Source organism: Astatotilapia calliptera, chromosome 3 (genome assembly GCF_964374335.1).
Source record: "Astatotilapia calliptera chromosome 3, fAstCal68.1, whole genome shotgun sequence".
In the NCBI taxonomy this organism is placed as follows: Eukaryota; Metazoa; Chordata; class Actinopteri; order Cichliformes; family Cichlidae; genus Astatotilapia; species Astatotilapia calliptera.
In genome coordinates, this window is record NC_137424.1 from 52,434,169 (window position 1) to 52,454,441 (window position 20,273).

Genomic DNA, 20,273 nt, shown 5'->3' on the forward strand with positions numbered 1-20,273 from the left:
CAGGTCCCAAAGTCAAACGAACACTGCAGCATCACTGAGAGTTAAAAACTGTCTAAATTCTTTCATCTTTAATAAAATGATCAGCGTTGCTGCTTTATCGGGTGTAAAAATTAAGTTTAACATCCAGGCATTCATGAAAACAGAATGTATAAAATTCAACGGAGTTAGAAGTTAGCAGGAAGTTAGCTCGCTAGTTTCCACCTAAACATGATATATCATGTTCTTACTGAGAGATTTCTGAAACAATTAAAACATACAGCTCTGCTATCATTCCCAACATAAATGAAGAGAGAAAACTAAACAGCAGTTAGTCATTAATATACTGCAACAACATGGGAACAGAGCAGCGGCGAGAGAATTCAACATTAATGAATCAATGGTACGGAAGTGGAGGAAGCAAGGAGAATGAGTTGAGTAAAGTTTGACTTATCTGACTGTTTTGTTTTGCTTAATGCGCCTTATAATACGGTGCCTTATGGTCCGAACAATATGGTATTTAATACTCTATTCAGTTTGATCTGAAATTTGGAATTTCGGCCATGAAGTCATCAGGAAAGTGTTCACTGTGGTCAAAGAGCAAGGAAGCATAACGTGGTTCCATCCATCACTGCATATGAAAGAGGAAGCTCAAAGATTAGTACTTCCCCATGAAGAAGGGCCAATGAGTCTGGGGATATTTTTAATGATGTTAGTTAAAAGGTCTATACGGCACTTATTTCATGACACTCCATCCAATTGCCCATTGAGCACCAAAAGCCAGTAGGATTCAATTCTTTAGACACTGTGCAAAATTTCATGGTAATCCGTCCAGTATTTGTTGAGATATTTCCATCTGGACCAAAGCAGTGCACTGATTAACAGACTGATCCCTCAAGCAAAGAAACACATTTTTCATATAGACACATGTTGTTTATATTCTCGGATTCTTTTTTCCCTCCTGTGTTGTCTGGGAGCTGGATCAACACAAACAAAAAAATATACGAGATTCTGAAGCCTGTACAGAAGGAAAATGTAATGCATAACACAGAAGAGGAACCACAAATCAGTCAAGCCTCTGCTAAGACAGCCTGGGCTTTGCCAACTTGAATAAAAAAAAAACAAAAAAAACAACTCAGAGTATTTCAGCAAATACCAAAGGCTCCTGGCATTTCAGGCAGAACCGGGTGTCAGCCAATTGAAAAAAAGAAACAGGTGGAAACACAGAGAGTGGGTTCAACCAGAAGTTAAAACCAGAGCACGTCAGTTTGGGGCCATGACTCAGTGCCATGAGAGCTAAGCAAACTCTGAGGCCAGGTCTGACCACAAGTGCGTCAGTCCGTTTGCAGTGACTGTTGTGAAAGCCTTGGACTCTGAGGACTCAGCAGAAACACGCTGAGCGAGCCAAGCTGAGGTCTAATGCAGAGGAGTGGGACATGTAGCAAAACGACGGAGATTAAGTGAAGATGAGGGTTAAAATGGTAAGAAAAGATTATTAAGTTAATAAGATATCAGGAAACAGTGAATTGGGGCTTAGATTTGTTTGATCAACAGTCAAAAACCATGTAGTATCATAGAGCCTCAATTTGTCAGATAATCACGTAAAAGAAAAGAAAAACAGGGTTGAGTGATCCTGTTCAAGGACTCAAGTACTGCAGCTTTTGGCACTTCGGCGTTGAACTGACGCACAAAGGTTTGCTGCTCAGCCTGTCCGGGGTGTAACGCGTCTATCCTGACAGCTTGGATGGGCAAAGGCTCAGGCGCTCTGCAAAAGCGTCCGAGTACTCAAGTAAAATCAAACCAACCAACAACTGTAATAGTCTTCGGTGCAGGGATGCTAGGTTCAGCGTGGCTCACCAATCTGCCTGTGAGACCATTTAATGATTTGATTTAATGAGTTTCTGCAGTTTTACAGATACATATCTGAAAAAAGACAAAATAGACTAGATTAAAAGGACAATAAAATGAAATTGTCTTAGTTTTATCAGTGTGGAAATAGGAACGTTTCCTGAAATGCAACAAAGCTGGTCCCCTTAGAAATCTTCAAAGTTCAGTTTTGACTTTTTAAGAGTTTGAAATGTCCATTCTGAACTTGCTAAACCTCACTTCTGACTAGGGGTGGGTTTTGATAATCGATTTATTCTGGCTTGGATAACGTGATATCGATTCATTAAAATCCTGAATCGATTAATTTTTAATATTAATTTATTTTGCCCGAAACGCCAGAATCTCAGGTTAAACCTCACCAAATTTCAACAACCACCAAACAGCTATAACAGTAAATGAGAGCAGGTACACAGATTCTGCACAAAGATGTAAACACAAAGCGCGGACCCGCCGACGGATCAGAATCAGTGAGATGTCGCCTTTCTCATCCAAAGGCATGGACACGGTCGGGGCTGAAAGCCGACAGCTCGCTGATTCTGATGTTTCGGCGGGTCCGTGCTTTGTGTTTACGCCCTTTTTGCGGTGATTCTAAAGTTGTTAGTTTGACAGTGGGAAGGGAGTTTTTCCTTCCCACTGTCGCCAAAGTGCTTGCTCATAGGGGGTCATATGATTGTTGGGTTTTTCTCTGTATCTATGAAGCGCCTTGAGGCGACTTTTGTTGTGATTTGGCGCTATATAAATAAAATTGAATTGAATTGAATCTCTCTCCAAACAAAATTGACTGAACCAGCAGCAAAAGAAGAGTCAAACTACACTTCACAAAAACATCATCATGAATTCACTTTTACTTTTGCTATTTTGTTTCCACCACGATAAAATCACACTTCATGCACAGCTCGCTGTCTCTGTCTCTCTCTCTCTCTCTGTACTTCAAGAACAGTTTCCCGTCTGAAAATCTGTTTTCTGCATTATTCGCTTGCTTGTTACGCACAAGTCTACCGTTGTTTACAGGCTGTCGGCCGCTGTTTTTTTCCCTTTTACTTACTTCCGAAAAGAAAACCTAATTTCTGCTGTTCAATACTGAACAAATGTAAACTTTTTAAAATGATGCAAAATGCAAAACGCTTAACCGTGTCTCTAATAAAACTGCTGTAACTTCAGAGGTAATGTTCATATGTTGATTAATGGTTTTCTTTCGTTTTTGATGTACTGCAGAACATTTTTATAAAATTCCAGGGCAGGAAAACCACCTTCATGTTTTTCTGTGTTTTATCTTCAGCTACTTTGACACAAAGGCATCTGCTGTGATGTCAAATCAAATCACTTTTATTGTCACATCACATGTGCAGGTACATTGGTACAGCACATGTGAGTGAAATTCTTGTGTGCGAGCTTCACAAGCAACAGAGTTGTGCAAAATGATGTTCACATAAAGTCTTGCGAGTATCAGCTTCCTTTTTATAGATACAAAATATGTAAATGTACTGATCTGAATTATAATATTTCTGACTGTCTGAGGCAAAATTTCCCAGATTTAAATCGAATCAAATCGAATTGAATCGTGGATTGAATTGATTCGGGTCCTTGTGAATCGGAATCAAATCGATTCTAGAAATCAGTGATGATACCCAGCCCTACTTCTGACCACTACCGTCCATATTATAATAATTAAAAATCTTTAGTAGAGCAGGACAAGGTTGCTGGGGAGAAGGAGGTGTTGATGCCTACTACTGCCCTAGAGCCTTGAATGAGTTTTAGATGGACGGATAAACAAAGACAACACTAAAACAACGACTAAACCTAAAACTCAACTTCATTTCGCAGTCCCATGGTTACAGCTTTAGAAGGATTCAGTTTACATTTACATACAATGAGAAAAAGTAGAAAACTTTATAAGCAGACTGCAGTCAGTGAATATCTGGCTTCTTCTTTTGTTTGTTTTGGACTTCCTAAACCTTCATTATCAAACTTTCTACTGTCACATTTGCTCCTTTGGCTTAAATTACCCCCCCGAAAAAAAAAAAAAATGTCAGCTTGGCCCCCTCGAGTTGGCGTTCAGTTAGCATCCCCTAATGATTCCTGCGTTGATGTTGCAGTCACTTAGAAGTCTTGTTTTGAATGGAGCCTCTTTAGTGGCTTAGATGTACATTAGTAGACAAGACTTCACAAAGTCTGCTGGCAACAAACAAAACACACATACACGAACTGAGCCAATGTGCAGTAGGAGTATACTTTTGTTTATATGAAGACAAAGGCTACTCTGTCTTTGATTAATGGTCCTGTGTGAGTCAGATAGAGAGAATGCACTCCTGTGTATATGTGCTAGATTTATTAATGTGTCCCTATATGTGTGTTTTGTGTGATTATCCACGTATATTTGCTTGTGGCAGTTCATGCACACAGAGGTAAGGCCCTGTTTTAGTGTGTGTGTGTCTGTTTCCAATTACTTCAGATGAGTTTCTGTGTCTTACCTCCGGCCTCAACAGAGCCCAACGTGAGACACACACACACACACACACACACACACACACACACACACACACACACACACACACACACACACACACACACACACACACACACACACACACACACACACACACTATTCCCATGAACCCAGTGCTCTGTCTCCTGCTGTCCAGCAAAACACACACACACACACAGACTCCCACTGACTGCTTGTTTGGCTTGGATGACCATAGAGAGAAGAGAAAGAGGGGAAGTGAGGAAAGTGAAGCCCATCCTGACACACTTCTTCAACATTGTCTTCATAGTAGAGGCAAATAAAATGATAGCCAGCAATTCTGTGCTGTTTTTGTGTGTGTGTTTGTAAGAGAAAACGCCACATGACAACAGATAGAGGCACAGCTACGTCACCTGGCCAAGGTCAGGAGACAGAAAATACCCGGTGACTGGCTCCAGTGTCTCCGGCAGAGACGCCCAGGGAGATAAATAGGGAAAGGTCTCTGCCTATTTACCATGGTCCTATACATGGAAACTTCTGTCCATCACTCACTGAGCCTGTTTGTACTGTGAAGGGAACACTGTGTGTTCTCATCAGAATGTCTTTATAACACCCCCCCCCCCCCCCCCCCAAAACAAATAATGTAAGGTTTTAGAACTATTCATTAAGTTAAAATGCTTAATCCTCGTTTAGTTTCATTTTCAGCTCCTGCAACAAAGCTCTGTTCTTTTAAAGTGCACTAAATTTAACAGCTTGTGTCTATGGATTAGTCTGTTAATAATATTTGGAGCTGTAACTATGTAACACTGCTCAAAAAAAGGAAACACTTGTTTTACGACCAAGTGTAACACAATGGGCCAGGTCACAACAGCTCATTAGCTGCAACCCAACATGGCTCTCTGGCACTAGAGCTCACCTTTCTCTGGCCTTAAGCATTCTTAATTGCTGATGGGAGTCAGCTGTACAAAAAAGGTAGCATCTAAGGCAGGAGATATGGCAAGACACACACACACACACACACACACACACAAGGTCAATTTCAGGGGGAGACCGTGCTAGGGCTGTACCACATGATAATCAGTGCACCAGTTAGGAATCAGAAACTAGTTTGAGTCCATTTCAGCTGCTTTGGTGCAAATCAAAGTGACAACATGTACAATGAAAACATGACAACAGGCAAACACATAAAGGGAAGTCTTTCTTCTGGCGTCTCCATATTTTAGCTTTTTATTTGGGTCCTTATCAATGCTGGATGTCCCAAAATAAAGGAGCACTGGGAAGCAAAACCGCGACATATTTGGAATATTGAAGAAAATGATCCAAATCGGCATCTAAAGTTGAGGTTTAATACCTGTTCCATGCACACTGAAAACGTTCACCAGCTTCAACTCCCACCTTACAGAGATATATCAGGAAAGGACCAAAGCTACACTGGCTTTTTTTTTTTTTTTTTTTAAAGGTGCATACCAATCAGGTGCTTATTCATCAACAATGAACATCACACAAAACGCAAAAGATTGCCGGCCACAGCAGCCATGTGCTGTTAGCAGTTGCAGCTTCAGCCCTAAGTTGACCAGTCAACTCATATTTTGCCAAGACAAAGCTGCCAAACCAGAAACCCCAATTCACTCTCCCTATGACAGATGGATGGGTAGATGTAAATATAACAACGCTGTAATGTGTATCACTCAACACTGGCAAAACAATTCACTCCACCACCATTTCGAACCTCCAATCGTAGATTTTTTCACCTTTTGAGTGCAGGAACATGAATGGGAACACAAATCAATCCAAGTGCTTTCTATCTAACATTCATACTCGCCAATAAAGACATGGAAAGAAACTTGGGTTCCAGTATCGTGCCCGAGCATACTTTGCCAAGCAGACAGAAGCAGTAGATGACCTAGCTTTACCTTCTGAGCCTCAGCCATTCCCAGTAATAAATTTCATTAATATTAGCATATAACTCTGCAAAGATTAAGTAAATTTTAAAACAATGCAACATCTTCTAAAGTATCTTTTAAAAGTAAAAGCTGGTCTAATTGATTTCATCCCTCCTCCTTTAAAAGGTGCTCAGGACTCCTGGGGACTCCATCGGCCTGAACAGCTAAACAGCTTTAATAATCATAAACTTCTTTTTTAAATTAATTATTTTTTTATACGTACATTACCTCAGCGACGTTACAATTAAATTAATTTGCAACTGGCAAAACTAAACATGCCATCATCCATATTTTCCTGCCAACAAGGAAACGCACCAATCAACAAAATATCCTCCATATGTGCGTGTGTTTATCTTTACACTGTCTATAAATTACTAATCTGTAAATCTGTGCCGCTCTGAGTAAATAAGAGGACCTTCACTAACCCCTGCCCCCAATCAGAGCATTATAATAAACTCTGTTATGGCTCATACGTGTGACCAGTTCACATCAAGGTGACGGTTCCTACATCTGAACATGCAAACAACAAACTGGCTGCAAAAAACCCAAAAACAAAACCCAAAGAAACGCTGTTTACAGCGCTGTTTGACGAAAGCACGAGAAAACATCAGTTCATATTTGTGTTTGTGCAACGAGTACATGCCCTGTGAGAAAGCTGGAGTGTGTGACAGTACGCACCAGGCTATGTGTGTATGTGTGTGCACGTGTGCGCATGTGTGTGTGTGAGAGTGAAAGAGAGTGAGTGAGAGAGAGTGAGGGAGGGTTGTTTGTTTTTACAGCGATCAGCAGGATCTCCAGCTATGAAGGACACTGAGCAGCGCAGCAGGGAGGAAAACATCTCCGAAAACAAATGGAGTCTGACTCATATCAAGCTGCTATCTAATAAATGTTTTCAACAAGGAAAAAAACAACAACAAAAAACCCCAAAAAACAGTGCAATGCCCCAATCACGGTCACATTGCGCACGTACTCCTCTCCCTCGCTCTGCATCTGGACTCTCTCTCACCCTTCCCACTTTTCATCAGTCCATGTTTTTTTCCTTGGTTCATATGATAGTTTTCCTTTTAAGGAAACCTGCCCCGCAAATACCATTTGGACTTCAAAAAAGAAAGAAAGAAAAAAAAACCACTTCTATTCTTGAACTGCTGCTGTAACAGTGTAATTGCTCCATTGTGGCAAGAATAAAGGATTATTTTATACTTTGAAGGGCTTTTATACTATGAACCCCTGGTATAGTTTCAGTGTATCACACATCAAATGTAAAACAGTGAAACTAATACACTGCAGAAAAACACCAGTGGATTACCGTGTGTTGCTGTGTGATACATATATTATACTGTAATACACTTCTATACACTAATATCTGGTAACACAATTGTTGCCTATCATACCTATACTGTTACTGTATATCAGTGACAGAGCTTCCTAAATGTTCTAATGTTAATTGTGTATTCTATGAATATTATGAGTTATATAAAATGCATTCACATTTATAAAATCTTCATCTGCTGCTTCTTAGAAAACAAATATTGTTTGCTTCAATAACAGCGGGGGGGGGGGGGGGGGGGGGGGAACGGTAGAACTTTCTACAGCTTGGTAATAAATAGGTAATAGTAGGGGAACAGGGTAATAATTTGGTGATTTCAAAGTTATTACTATGCAATTACAAAAGTAATAATTATGTAATATTTAAGTAACATAATGTAGCAACAGTGGTTATAGCTGAGTAATATTACCCTGAAACATATGTAATAGCATAATAAGGGCCCCAAAACTGGGGGTAATAACATGGAAATAGAGCTCCGCAATAATAGTGTAATAAGGAAGAAAAATAATGCAATAATGTGGTCATTTTGACCGAGCTATAATAAAAAGTGCTACCAAAAAAGCACTTTAAAACTTAAGATATGTTTTGAGAGAATTGTGTATAACAGTAGGCAAGTAACATTTTTTTTGTAAAATATCTTTCTGTACCCCACCACCTGTTTAACTTTGCAGGATTAGTTGCCACGTATCTGCAAAACCTCAGCAGATGAACTGGTGACTCCGTAAAACTCTGATGAACTGATGCAAATTCCCTTCATAGTTTGTTGTGAAAATGCTCAGATCCTCCAGATGCCACAGATGATTGGAAATTAAAGGCGAGCTTATCAATGCCATTGGAGCACAGCTGGACGTGTGTGCTTCAACTTCACTTTTATAGAGACAGGAATAAAAGGAGAGTGCTTGGAGAAAAGTGAGTGAAATCATAGTTACTAGAGATTTCCTGTACTTTTTATTGATCATACTGTCTGTTTGGAGCAAATATTCTGTGTGGCTGCATCAGTACAAAAGGTAGACTTTACCCATTGGTTTCTGAAGCCTTAAGATTAGGATTTTTATTGTTGCCACCTTGGCTGCAAAAACTGGATGGGATGAGGAAAAGTTGATCTGACTATAAAACTGCATGTTCACTGGTAAATTAACATATTAAGGATAATATTTGAAAGAAAAAAAGATATGACTATGATTTAGAAAACAATGTGAGCAGCTGAGCCGATAAGCTCATCAGCAAAGCGAAAGTGAAAGAAGCAGTTTTCCTTTAGACTTCTACAGGACCAGAAGTCTTTTTGCAACCACCGCTGTTGTCATTTGGTGGCCTGCTGTACACTTAGTGTAGAGAAAAGGTTTGCTGATAAGAAGCTGATGAAAATATTGGATGGATTTGATAGATTCTAGGATTAAAAATAAAACCATATTTCTGCTTTTACTATGGGTGGCATTCTTAGAAATCACGGCTAAAGTTCACGTCATGTTTGGTGTGAATGGACCATTACCCAAGATTCACTGCAAAACTTTAAAATGCCATTAGGGGCCTAGAATAAAAACAAACCCTATGATAAGAAAAAAAGAGAATTCACAAAGCTTTTACCAGACTGATGAATTCATGGTAGGATAAGCTTTTACAATAATGCTGTAATGTACAGTGATGTGGTTTTACGATCTCCTATAATGAACCCAAAAGAACTGAAAGCCTCCAAAATTCAAAACTGATGTCTTCTGGCCTATAAAACATCTCACCTGAGAGGAACATAAAGTATTCAGGATCAATTGTAGTCCAAGCAGCTCGAAATAAAGGTGAAGGGACTTCAAGTTTTTTTTAAAGATGTTTCACCTCTTATCCAAGAGCCTTCTTCAGATGAAAAACCAAAAGGTGGAGAGTCCCGGGTACTTGACCCGCTATTAACATGTGAGACATCAAGTCAAGTTGCTTTTGATGCAAGCTCCTTAGACTACTATGACCTGGATGACTGAGAACCTACACAGACAGGATCAGTGGTGATGCCATCTTCTGGGATGGAGTCATTTACTGTATGAACATGAGATGAAGACAATCACTCAACTACAACAGAGCCGTGGCTCCATAAAGGGTAGACAGAAAGGAAACAGTCTTTCAGTTCATTGCTCACCAATAATGTGTCGCAGGATCTCCAGCTGCAGCATTTTGAACTTAATCAATCATAATATTGTAATAATGAGCTTCTTCAGTCAGTCTTTGTAAACAGATACATATCCCTGTGCCCACACACGCTATTGCTTGGTGATATTTCCTGTGATTGAGCCTGTGAATCTGGGAGCCAGCACATCCCTGACGGCACCGAGGGGCAGGACAGGAAGTGGCTGCAGACAGGAAAAAGGGGAAGTAGGAAGTAAAGAGGCGGGACGCTTCCCCGCTGCCAATCTGGAACCAGAGATGTCCTCCCTTCCTGTGCGGCTTTGAGACGGACACACGTTTGTATCTACTTCTGTTCCTCTCACCAGAGAAGAATCTGATCGAAGCGGGTTGTTGGGCAATCCAAAGGAAAAAAAAATCTGGCTGACTTTTATCCGTTTGTATTCTCTGCTAGTAATTTAATACCCACGTGTTACCATTATCTGCACAGAGATGACGGGATAACTTGTTTCCAGACTTCTGTAGCTCTTAAGGAGCATGTTGCTTAGAAGGAGCAAAATGAACTTGAAGAAAAAAAAAACCCTTTCCAGTTGGTCTCAGTTTAGCAGCTTGCTGCCCAGACAAATAAAATATCCTTTAAATAATATAAATATGCTTATTTGACCAGTAGGGTCAAAAGAGAGAGAGGGAGAGAGAAAAGGCCTTGCTTTTGGACTGCAGATCTGATTTAGCCTTCTAAAAACATACAATAATTCTTTGGCCAGTTTTCAACTTCCTTCAGCACAATGATGACATTTTTCTACACAGAAATATTGAACGAGTTAAAAGTCAAGGTTTTGCTTCAAAATACCGATGTAATAATAATAATAATAATGGATTGGATTTATATAGCGCTTTTCAAGGCACCCAAAGCGCTTTACAATGCCACTATTCATTCACTCTCACATTCACACACTGGTGGAGGCAAGCTACAGTTGTAGCCACAGCTGCCCTGGGGCAGACTGACAGAAGCGAGGCTGCCATATCGCGCCATCGGCCCCTCTGGCCAACACCAGTAGGCAAGTAGGGTAAAGTGTCTGGCCCAAGGACACAACGACCAGGACAGAGAGCCCGGGGATCGAACCGGCGACCTTCCGGTTACAGATACGCTTCCCAACCCCCTGAGCCACAGTCGCAGTAAGGCAGTGTAAGGCAGTGCACCCTCCCACACTGGGTGCTGATCCAGCCAAGCCCAGTTGTTGTTACACTATGAGCTTAATGGGAGCATGGCAGAGACAGGAAAAAGAGATGAGCAACGGAGACGTGAAGGTACAGCGTGTGACAAAGGATATGAGCTGGATTCACATCAACAACCTTGCGAGGACATGGCATACGTGTTTGCCCACTGACTCAGCAGTTTGGAAGTTACTAAGAACAGAAATAAAGGTGGTGGCGGCAGGGTGGGGGGTCTCTTCTCTGTTTCTGTCCTTGAATGGTACACACTGAGTTTTTAGAGAACGATCTGATCCAAATCTGTGCAACTTCATGTTGTTGTCACCGTCACCAAAACTAGTCTCAAATCAATAGCAGCACTGGAGCAGTACACTCCTCTATGATATGTGAATATATCCAAGGGTTAAAAACAACCATAAATATTGGTTTATGTGCAGTATTTTAAGCACACACACAAAAAAGACTATTTTACTCAGAACTATTCATTGATTACTCTAAAATGAATGTGCATAGTTCTTAGTCCTTTGACTTAAACTGATACCTTCTAACACAAAGGTACTCCATTAAAATTTAAAGATCAAACAAAGATCCAAAATGTCATGAAGTTATACATTCATTATAATTCAATGCAATGCATTTTGAAGAGGTCTAACAGTCGGATCAGTGTCTGTATGCAGTCAACAACTGGAAGTTGAAGTACTAAAGTACAATTCAACAGTATTATATTTTATTATTATAAAATATTAATAAAATGTTCTTTTACTCATTACAAGTAAAATAAGGTTTGATTTTTGTAATTATTTTTTTCCTGATTTACTTCTTTGGACTTTCTCCGTTTTCATCCGCACTCTGAATAAATAATTTGATTGACAGATCAATGCGGGATGAGTTATTGGTCAGTGCTAAAAAGACAAAAAACAAATGCATCAATTGAAATAACCATAAATAAAAGAAAAGTTGTGCAAAGTGAAATAGAAAGGTCCATTAAAATCTAATCATAGGTCCGGGTACAGATCTGGATGCTGGTTCACCTGCTGTTGCCCTGCAATCTACATGGATCACAATATTGGACCACCTACCCCCACAGCAGCTGCTCGGCCAAATAAAACCATGCCATGAAGCTCCCAGCACAGAGTTTGAGTGCAGATGTTAATGCCAGAGGATGTTAAGGAACCACTTCTAAGAGGCAGAAAATTTGACTTGTTGCAACGGTACCACGCTCTCGGGAACGACTCATTCTCTCACATAAGTCTGTGAAGGCTAGGTGCTTGATTTCATACAGCTATGGCAAGGGGACTGAAAATACCCGAATTCAAATATTAACAGGTGTAGACCAACACTTATGTCTATGTATTACTTGTGATCGTTGGATCGTCGAACACCCTTTTGGACTCTTATAGCTGACCCAGGTTTTTAAGGTTCCCCAACACTATTTGTGGAGTGTCTTGTGGTGACTGTTGTTGAATTTAATTGAAAAAGATTTAACTGAAACACTTGAGAGATGAGATGACGAGAGATGAGAGTTTCCATTAAACCACTTCCATTGGAGTGGATGTGACCACTTGAAAAAAGGTATTTTATTATTAACTAAAAATGGAGAGTGGCCTTCAGGTCTGAGATGTTTAAGTTCATATGGTTTTAAAAACGTGATGTACGTGCCAGTGACAGAAGTTACTTTAAGGGGATTCAGAGAAGTATTAAAGACCCTACTGTGGTTTTTGCCCTTCTTCATGACATAACACATGTTTAGATAAGATGATGCTCCACCCCACCTTAAATTAAAGATAATAAATCTAGGCTAACAGGCAAAGCAAAACCATGTGAACATCACATGTGACAAATAAAAAGTTCCTGTAACCATAAGAACAATTGTTTCCACCCTCAAAATAAAGTTCGTTATAAAGACAAACTGTTCCTGTCAAATGAGAGACACCAACTAACCTTTGACCCGTGCGGCTATACTTAGCACGCCCAACACCGCGGCTCCTTCGATTCACACGCAGATAGGAGCCGCCGCTATCGCACAATGGGGGGGAGAGGGGGGGTCAATCGGGATCAGCTCAGCACTGGCAGACAATACGAGTCAGCAGCGAAGGTTAACAACTTTCCACCCGGTGGCTGGAATCCTGGCGTGTTTGCATTAGATACTGAAATATAATGAGTGTGACACAAGCAGAGGCATTGTGTGCGTTATCTGTAGTGTAATATTTTGTCTAGTAATCAGCGAGTATTACAGCACTTATTGTTGACGTGACTGGCCAACTCTGACTGATGTTTGTGTTCTTTAGACTGCTATTTTTAATTATTTCATTTGAAGCTTGTGTGCTGCAAGAACAGAGCACCGCGAATCCTCTCGGGCACTGAAAATAAACCTTTCCAAATAAATATTTAAAAGCAACAAATATGTTCGGACTGGTTTTAGTGAGATTTCTGCAGATAAAACAAACAGAGTGTTTGAATTTGTAGTTTTTGCATTTTCCTTCGACTTTAAGCCACTTTTGCCAGTTTGCCTGTTTGAGTTTCCTCCACACTGGTGTCCATTTATCATACAATGAAGCACATGAGAAGCGTTATAAAACAGGCCAGTGCATTATCTGACAGTAATGAATGTGTGTATTCATGGGGTTTTGTCTACAGCGGAGCAGGAGGAGTAAGACGCACTCACACAAACGGGCACAAAGGTAGTTTTTGTTCCCCGTGTCACTGGAACTGGAACAGCTCTGCTTGGTCATCGTGGATAAATGCCCCTCTTATCGCACACAGAGTGAGCTTCAAACACACACACATATGCATTCACATACATACATGCATACACACATATATGTGAAGTTTAGCAGAGGTTGCAGTTTACCTTGAAAATAGGTTGCTTCATAAATCAGAAAAAACCAAGACATAAACACAATAAAATTTTAACTGTTTCAGGTGGAAAACCGTGTGTGTGTGTGTGTGTGTGTGTGTGTGTGTGTGTGTGTGTGTGTGTGTGTGTCACCTCATCTTTATCAACTGTGGCAGCTGGCCGCACTGATAGTTGCTTTGTTTTCAGTGAGTGCTCCTTAATGAGGTCAAAGGCCATTTGGGGCCATTGGACGCCCGACGAGGAGAAACAAGAGGTACCTTCTTCTCGACCAGGACGCACACACGCGTGCACACGCACGCACGCACACACTGAGGCGCTCACAGCTATTCATTACATCTGACCAAGACAAGGTCCAAAAAATCAGCTGCTGGAGAAAGAGGCTCTTTGTGCGTGTGAGAGCATAGGAGCGGGACAGACAGATGGGCGCGCCGATTTCTATTTGGAGAGAGGATGGCTCTGTTTGATTTACCGAAAAGCAACTGGTCACATGTCCCGTGTTTCACAAACAAGTCAACAAATAAAATACACAGTTCCTTCCTCGCTAAATTAAATCAACAGCATATGTGTTCTCGCTATTTTAAGAATCCTCGCTGACGTCCACCCTTTTGAACTAACTGGACAGGTAAAGCTGCGGTTTAAGTCCTTCCAGTCCGACTTCTATAACTCCTCTAATAACGTTCACCCAGACGACGCATAAAAGATGAGAGTGAGAGGAGTCTGTGTTCATCGCAGCAGACAGAGAGGAATTGTCAGCACTGCTACCTGTCCCGCTCACCTGTACACAAACCCCTTTATTGAGATCGGGCAGCCATCTTTGATTAGATGGAGTGACTCAGCAGACAGAGGACACAAGAGGGTGTGTTTGCGTTTCCATGCATGTGTGTGCGTGTGATGGTACAATGAAGGGGCACATTTGTCCTCATGTGGGAATATGTAAATGTGTGGCTGTAACAGGCAGGGAAAGGGAGGATGTGTGTGAGTGTGTGTGTCCGTGTACCTCATGGTCAGGTATTTCAGAGGAGAGAGTCTTTCCCAGCACTTCTGCTGTCAGGTAGGTCCAACACCGAGCTGTGTTAGCCAGGTTATAACCTCCTGAGTAGAGAGAAGGAACGCAGACACATATGAGAAGAAACACAAATGATATCATCTTTATGGAGTACCTGGAACCCACATGAAGGCACGTTTGGAGCCCTGAAGACTATTAAATATGAATTTGAAACTTTTAAACATTTACAGCTGCTCAAACCTTGCGTTTTTGATGAGTAGCCAATCAGAGTAAAGTTGGTTTACAATTAGAGGAGCAAAAATTGCTCCTTTTACAAAGACAAAGTAGTCAGGAGGTACATCAAGGCATCAACTGAACAACATCACTTAAGTTTCACGGCACGTGTGGCTGAATAGAAATAACACAAATCCTGTATTGGCTATATCTTTAGATGCACAGAAAACTTTTGATAGGGTGGAGTGGAACTTTCTGTTCACAGCCCTGGAAAAGTTTGGAATACAACTTTTGCAGATGGATTAGAACCATGTACTCTGGTCCAGAAGCAGCTGTATTTACAAATGGGGTACTTTCTCCTTTTTTTTAGTATTTCCAGATCAACACGTCAAGGATGCAATTTAAGCCCATTGCTATTTATAATATTTTTAGAGCCATTAGCTATTCAAATCAGAGAAAATGCAGAGATTAAAGGTGTATTTGGGGGAGGCAGAGAACACAAATTATTCCTGTATGCAGATGATGTGCTGAAATTAAACCAAGACCCAACTAATTCTATCACAAAACTATTAGAGGTGATTAATACATACTCAATGTTTTCAGGGTACAAAATTAACTGGCATAAATCAGAGGCGATGCCAGTTTCCCAGGCTTGCAGTCATAACTTAATATCGGGCTTTAACTTTAAGTGGGTGGACAAGGGAATGAAATATCTTGGAATTGAATTGAACCCCAATATTGAGGATATTGTGGCTAACAGTATGGGAAAATTATTAAACAAGATCAATAAAAACTTGGGTAAATGGAGTAAACTAAATTTGACATTGTGGGGAAAAGTGAACACAGTTAAAATGGTTGTGGCACCGCTCATCAACTATTATACAGGAATGCTGCCTATGTGTATCCCGCGACGGATGTTGCAAAGCTACAATAATACGATAAAAGATTTTCTTTGGAAGGGTGGTAAATATAGAGTATTATAGTATCTCTTTTGAAATGGCTAGATTAGGCAAACATTGGGCAGGGAAAAACAATATAGACTGGATGTTAATAGAACAAGAGCTTGCATCTCCATTCACACCAAATGATATTTTATCACAAAAAGTGAATAATCACGGTAAGACGCAAAGCCCTATTTTGAAATTTTCGAAAATGGTATGGTTGGAGGTGCATAAGAAATATAAACTTGTGCCATATGTACAGAAGTATGCCCCCTTGTGGTATAATCCTAAAATTAAAATTGGTAAGCAGACTGTTTACTGGACACAATAGCTGAGAAGAGGTATCAGAACTGTTAGAGACCTATTTGAAGGGGGTGTTTTCATGTCGTATGAGGATATTAAAAATAAGTTTTGTTTAGAGGGTAACAGTCATTTCTGGAAGTATTTGCAAATAAGAAACTGTTTAAAAGGAGGAGTTACAATAACATGTGAAAGTAACCCGATAGAGAATTTTATGCTACTACCCCCATCTCTGTGCACAGCTGCGAAATGGTATAATATTTGCCCATGGATTAAAAACAATATAAATAAGAGCCTGAAAAAAGCATGGGAAAGGGATCTAGGGGGTACAATGGATGAAGGTACATGGGATTCTATATTGTCGAACAATGGATTATACATTAGGGAAGCCAGGGGGAAATTTATTCAATACAAAATTCTTAACAGATACTATTATACTCCTTCAAGGCTGTATAGAATGGGGATTGGTAGAGATGACTTGTGTTGGAAATGCCAAAAAGCCAAAGGTACTCTGATACATGCCCTCTGGGAATGCCTGCTGGTTTTTCCAGTTTGGAACACTGTACTGAATTATTTGCAGGGGTGGACACTTTGTAACCTACCCAGATCACCTAAATTATGTTTACTAGGAGACAAAGGAGAGGTGCTGCAATTAAGTAAACACCAGTTTAGAGTGTTAAGTACTGCCTTGGTAACATGTGCCCGTGTCATTTTGGAACACTGGAAGGACTCTCATATTCCAACGCTTAAAATGCGGAAAGACAGAATGATTGGGAATGTTGTATACGAAAAGATGCTGGGAAAAATACATCATGTGACGGAAGCTGCGCTGGAACAGTGGGACAATTTTTGCACCTACATGTCTACCTGACTTGGACATTTGAGCTTAATACAACATATGTTAAAACCTCACTTGTTTTGTTTCGTTGTGGTTTTTTATTTATTTTTTATTTATTTATTTATTTATTTTGTTTGTTTGTTTTTGTTTGTTTGCTTCTTGCTTTTGGTTGTTGCATCTCTGTATTTGCTGCTATAAAATGCGAAATCTAATAAATACTTGAATTATAAAAAAAAAAAAAGTTTCACGGCACGTGTGACAGACACCTGTAACACAGATGTGTCCGGGCATGCCCAATTCATGCCCGGACATCTGCATGCTTTGAAGCTGATGTACGTGTGTATGCATGGCTACACTGCTCCATCTTTGTCTTTTAAATGAGAGAAAACAGGAGCAGGACGATATTCCTGACAGCTGGACTGATCCTTAAATCGTAGCATGATATAACTGCATCTGCAGGAATGCTAGTTTATCTTGCACCCCTACTGTTTTTCCACATTTGTTTTTGTCAGTGAAAAACTGGTGAAGACTGCATAGACAGGTGAAAAATCGTAAACAGAAAGAGAAGGCCTAACATCACATCTGGCCAGGCTGACTGTCACACTGGAGCTCCCCAGGGTTCATTATAGGGTCATTTGCTCTTTTTCTTCTGTGTTTTGCACATATCTAAAATATGCTTGTATTGTGCGCTTTTTTACATTTTTATCTGCTAATATGGAGCTCTGCAACACAAGGTTTTTCACCCTACTCTTTGTAAATTTGTGATGTGACAATGAAGCTGAATCTGAAGTTAAAATAAAGCAGAGCCAGCAAGTGTTTGACTTGATACAACTTTACCTGTTTAGCAGGAATCTACAACTTATTGCTCATTAATTAAATCTAAACCAATCAGTTTTGTCAGAAATAAAACTTCCAGTCTACACATTTCTCTTCCATCAAACTGAATTTTATGTTTTTCTTGCTTAATCAAGGATCATCTTGTCATGTTTCAGTGTGTAGAGCAATCCAGAAGCTTCCCCTCCAAACTGAATGCACCAGCTTTAAACTACTGCCCGTCACATTTGTGACAACACAGTTTGCCCAGGGAAATGATGGTTGTGCCTCAGCATGTGTGTGCTGCTAAACTGTTGTTTAATCCTCCACTTAAACCTTCAAACACTTTCTTAAAGCAGTTTGAATCTCAAACTACAGGGCGGGCCTGACTGGTGGGAAAGAGACCCACACTGCAGGATGGGATGACCAGAGGAAAAAAACATATGGGGTCAAACGAAGTTGAAGAACATGATTCCTGTAGAGAAAATATACAAAGACTTTACTGACCCTACTGTGTTGGCTGTTCTTTCACTGGAATAAAACTTAAATCCTTTGTATTGTTAATAATTTGTCTGTCCAGACTGGACATTTTCCATATAAAATAAAATCACTTCATTACTTTACACAGGATACAGCACAACATCTGTTTATCTGTAAAAAAATAAATAAAATAATATAAAATATATATACTCTATTAAGTTAAACGAGTGGGGAAATCCATTTTGAGCAACTGTTAGTTTCCTTTGCTATATTGATGTTTGGGGGCTGTATGTAGATATCACAAGAGTTATTGTTTTTTGAGTGATGTATCATGTAAAGTCGCTGTGAGCTTTACCATTTAGCATCCGAAATCTAATCAGTTCATCCCCAAACTTATTTGTATTTGTGAACGAGTTTGGTTGTGGCCAAAAATGTGTTTTTTCCTGAGGCCACAGTAAGCTTTTAAAAGAAAAAAGAAAAATAAGTTTGCATGCTGCAGAACTCCAATTTCATGACATATGACATTTTGAGCACACCTGCTCCTCGTCACACAACGAAACACAGGGCGACGCCATCTTAAATCACCTGTGATAGGTCACATGACTACGACCAATGACAATGATATCCAAACAGAACCATGTCTTACATAATTCAAAACATAAATCATCTGTGAAGCAACATGTTTCCTTGGCAGGAGTCAGAAAAGATCTCCACTAACCCAGCAACAAACAGACGGGAAAATATAACATGGTGTCTCAGGCATTACCTAACAGTAAAATATTTGACACAATTAAGAACAGCTATTAAACCTACTGATTCAATTAACCACAATGTGTCACATACAGTACCTACTATATTAAAAGTACCGGCGTCCATCAGTGTTACAGCTCAGCCTCCTAGTAGATGTACCTGTGGTTATAATTTGAAAATCCTAGCTGATTTCCCTCTTGAGTTATCACGAGATATTCACAAGATTTTCAGAAAACCTAACCTCTGACCTCGACCTTGAAGCAAAGGTAATTGGGATTCTAACTTATCTGAGATTTTTAGTGGTTCCACGTATGGGATGAATTTGAAAATCATGCGTTGCTTTGTTCTCAGCCACCTATCTAGTTATTTTAATCACAAACTTGGGTGTCTACGCTGAAGATACCCGATCAGCATTTAACGGCTAAGGGGTAAAAACTGAATATAGAATGTGAAAATGCCCCCAATAAGAGGTCGTACACTGTCATCAGGTTACTAAGCAGGGGCACATCTAGAGGGGTGGCATGTGCCACCCTAAAATGATCTCTTGCCACCAGCTTGTGTTGAAAGTTTGGACTTCAAAGTATATACCAGCTTTTAAATTTTAATGACAGGCCACTAAATGCTTTTATATGTATTTATTTATTATACAGGCTATACAGTACATAAAAAAATCACATGTATTATGTAACTGAAAAGGTTCATTATGTGGGCTACAGAAATTAATTAAGCTGCAGACTATTTTTATATGAAATGCATGTATACTTGCATTTGAATCATTTTTACCATACGTAACACATGCACATGTGTTTAAAAAAAGGCTTTGATTTTGTCCTGCCATTTGATTTCCATGCCAGCCTAAGAAAATTTCTCTACATCTGCCCCTGTTACCAAGTCATGAAGTGTGAGAAAATGCCAGTAACCTTCAACTTCAAAGCAGTGAAAAATTAAGCCAACTCTCACAAGTGCCAAAAAGTGCAGTTCCTCCCATGGCCACTTGAGGTGTAAATAACCATAGATTCCCATGTCAAATCACAGAGGATAAAAAAACATGTCTGGGAGAAAATTTTAGATTAAAAAACTAAACTAACCTATCAAATACCCTGTTTCTAATTATGTGTCCAAACTGCAGTTTCTCTAATGGCCACTTGAGGCCGACTAAC

General features: G+C 39.9%; 1 protein-coding gene across 2 annotated transcripts in view; it reads right to left on the reverse strand.

Annotated features, from left to right (window-relative positions):
* The window catches only part of hdac8 (histone deacetylase 8), a 41,614-nt gene that overhangs the window by 13,770 nt on the left and 7,571 nt on the right, over window positions 1-20,273 (reverse strand). For both annotated transcript variants that reach the window (XR_013906162.1, XM_026162561.2), the window contains exon 9: window positions 14,770-14,864. Coding sequence is in view for 1 of the 2 variants with exons in the window: in XM_026162561.2 (XP_026018346.2) it covers window positions 14,770-14,864 (95 nt within the window). In the remaining variant the exon portion in view is untranslated. The remainder of the gene's footprint in view (window positions 1-14,769; window positions 14,865-20,273) is intronic.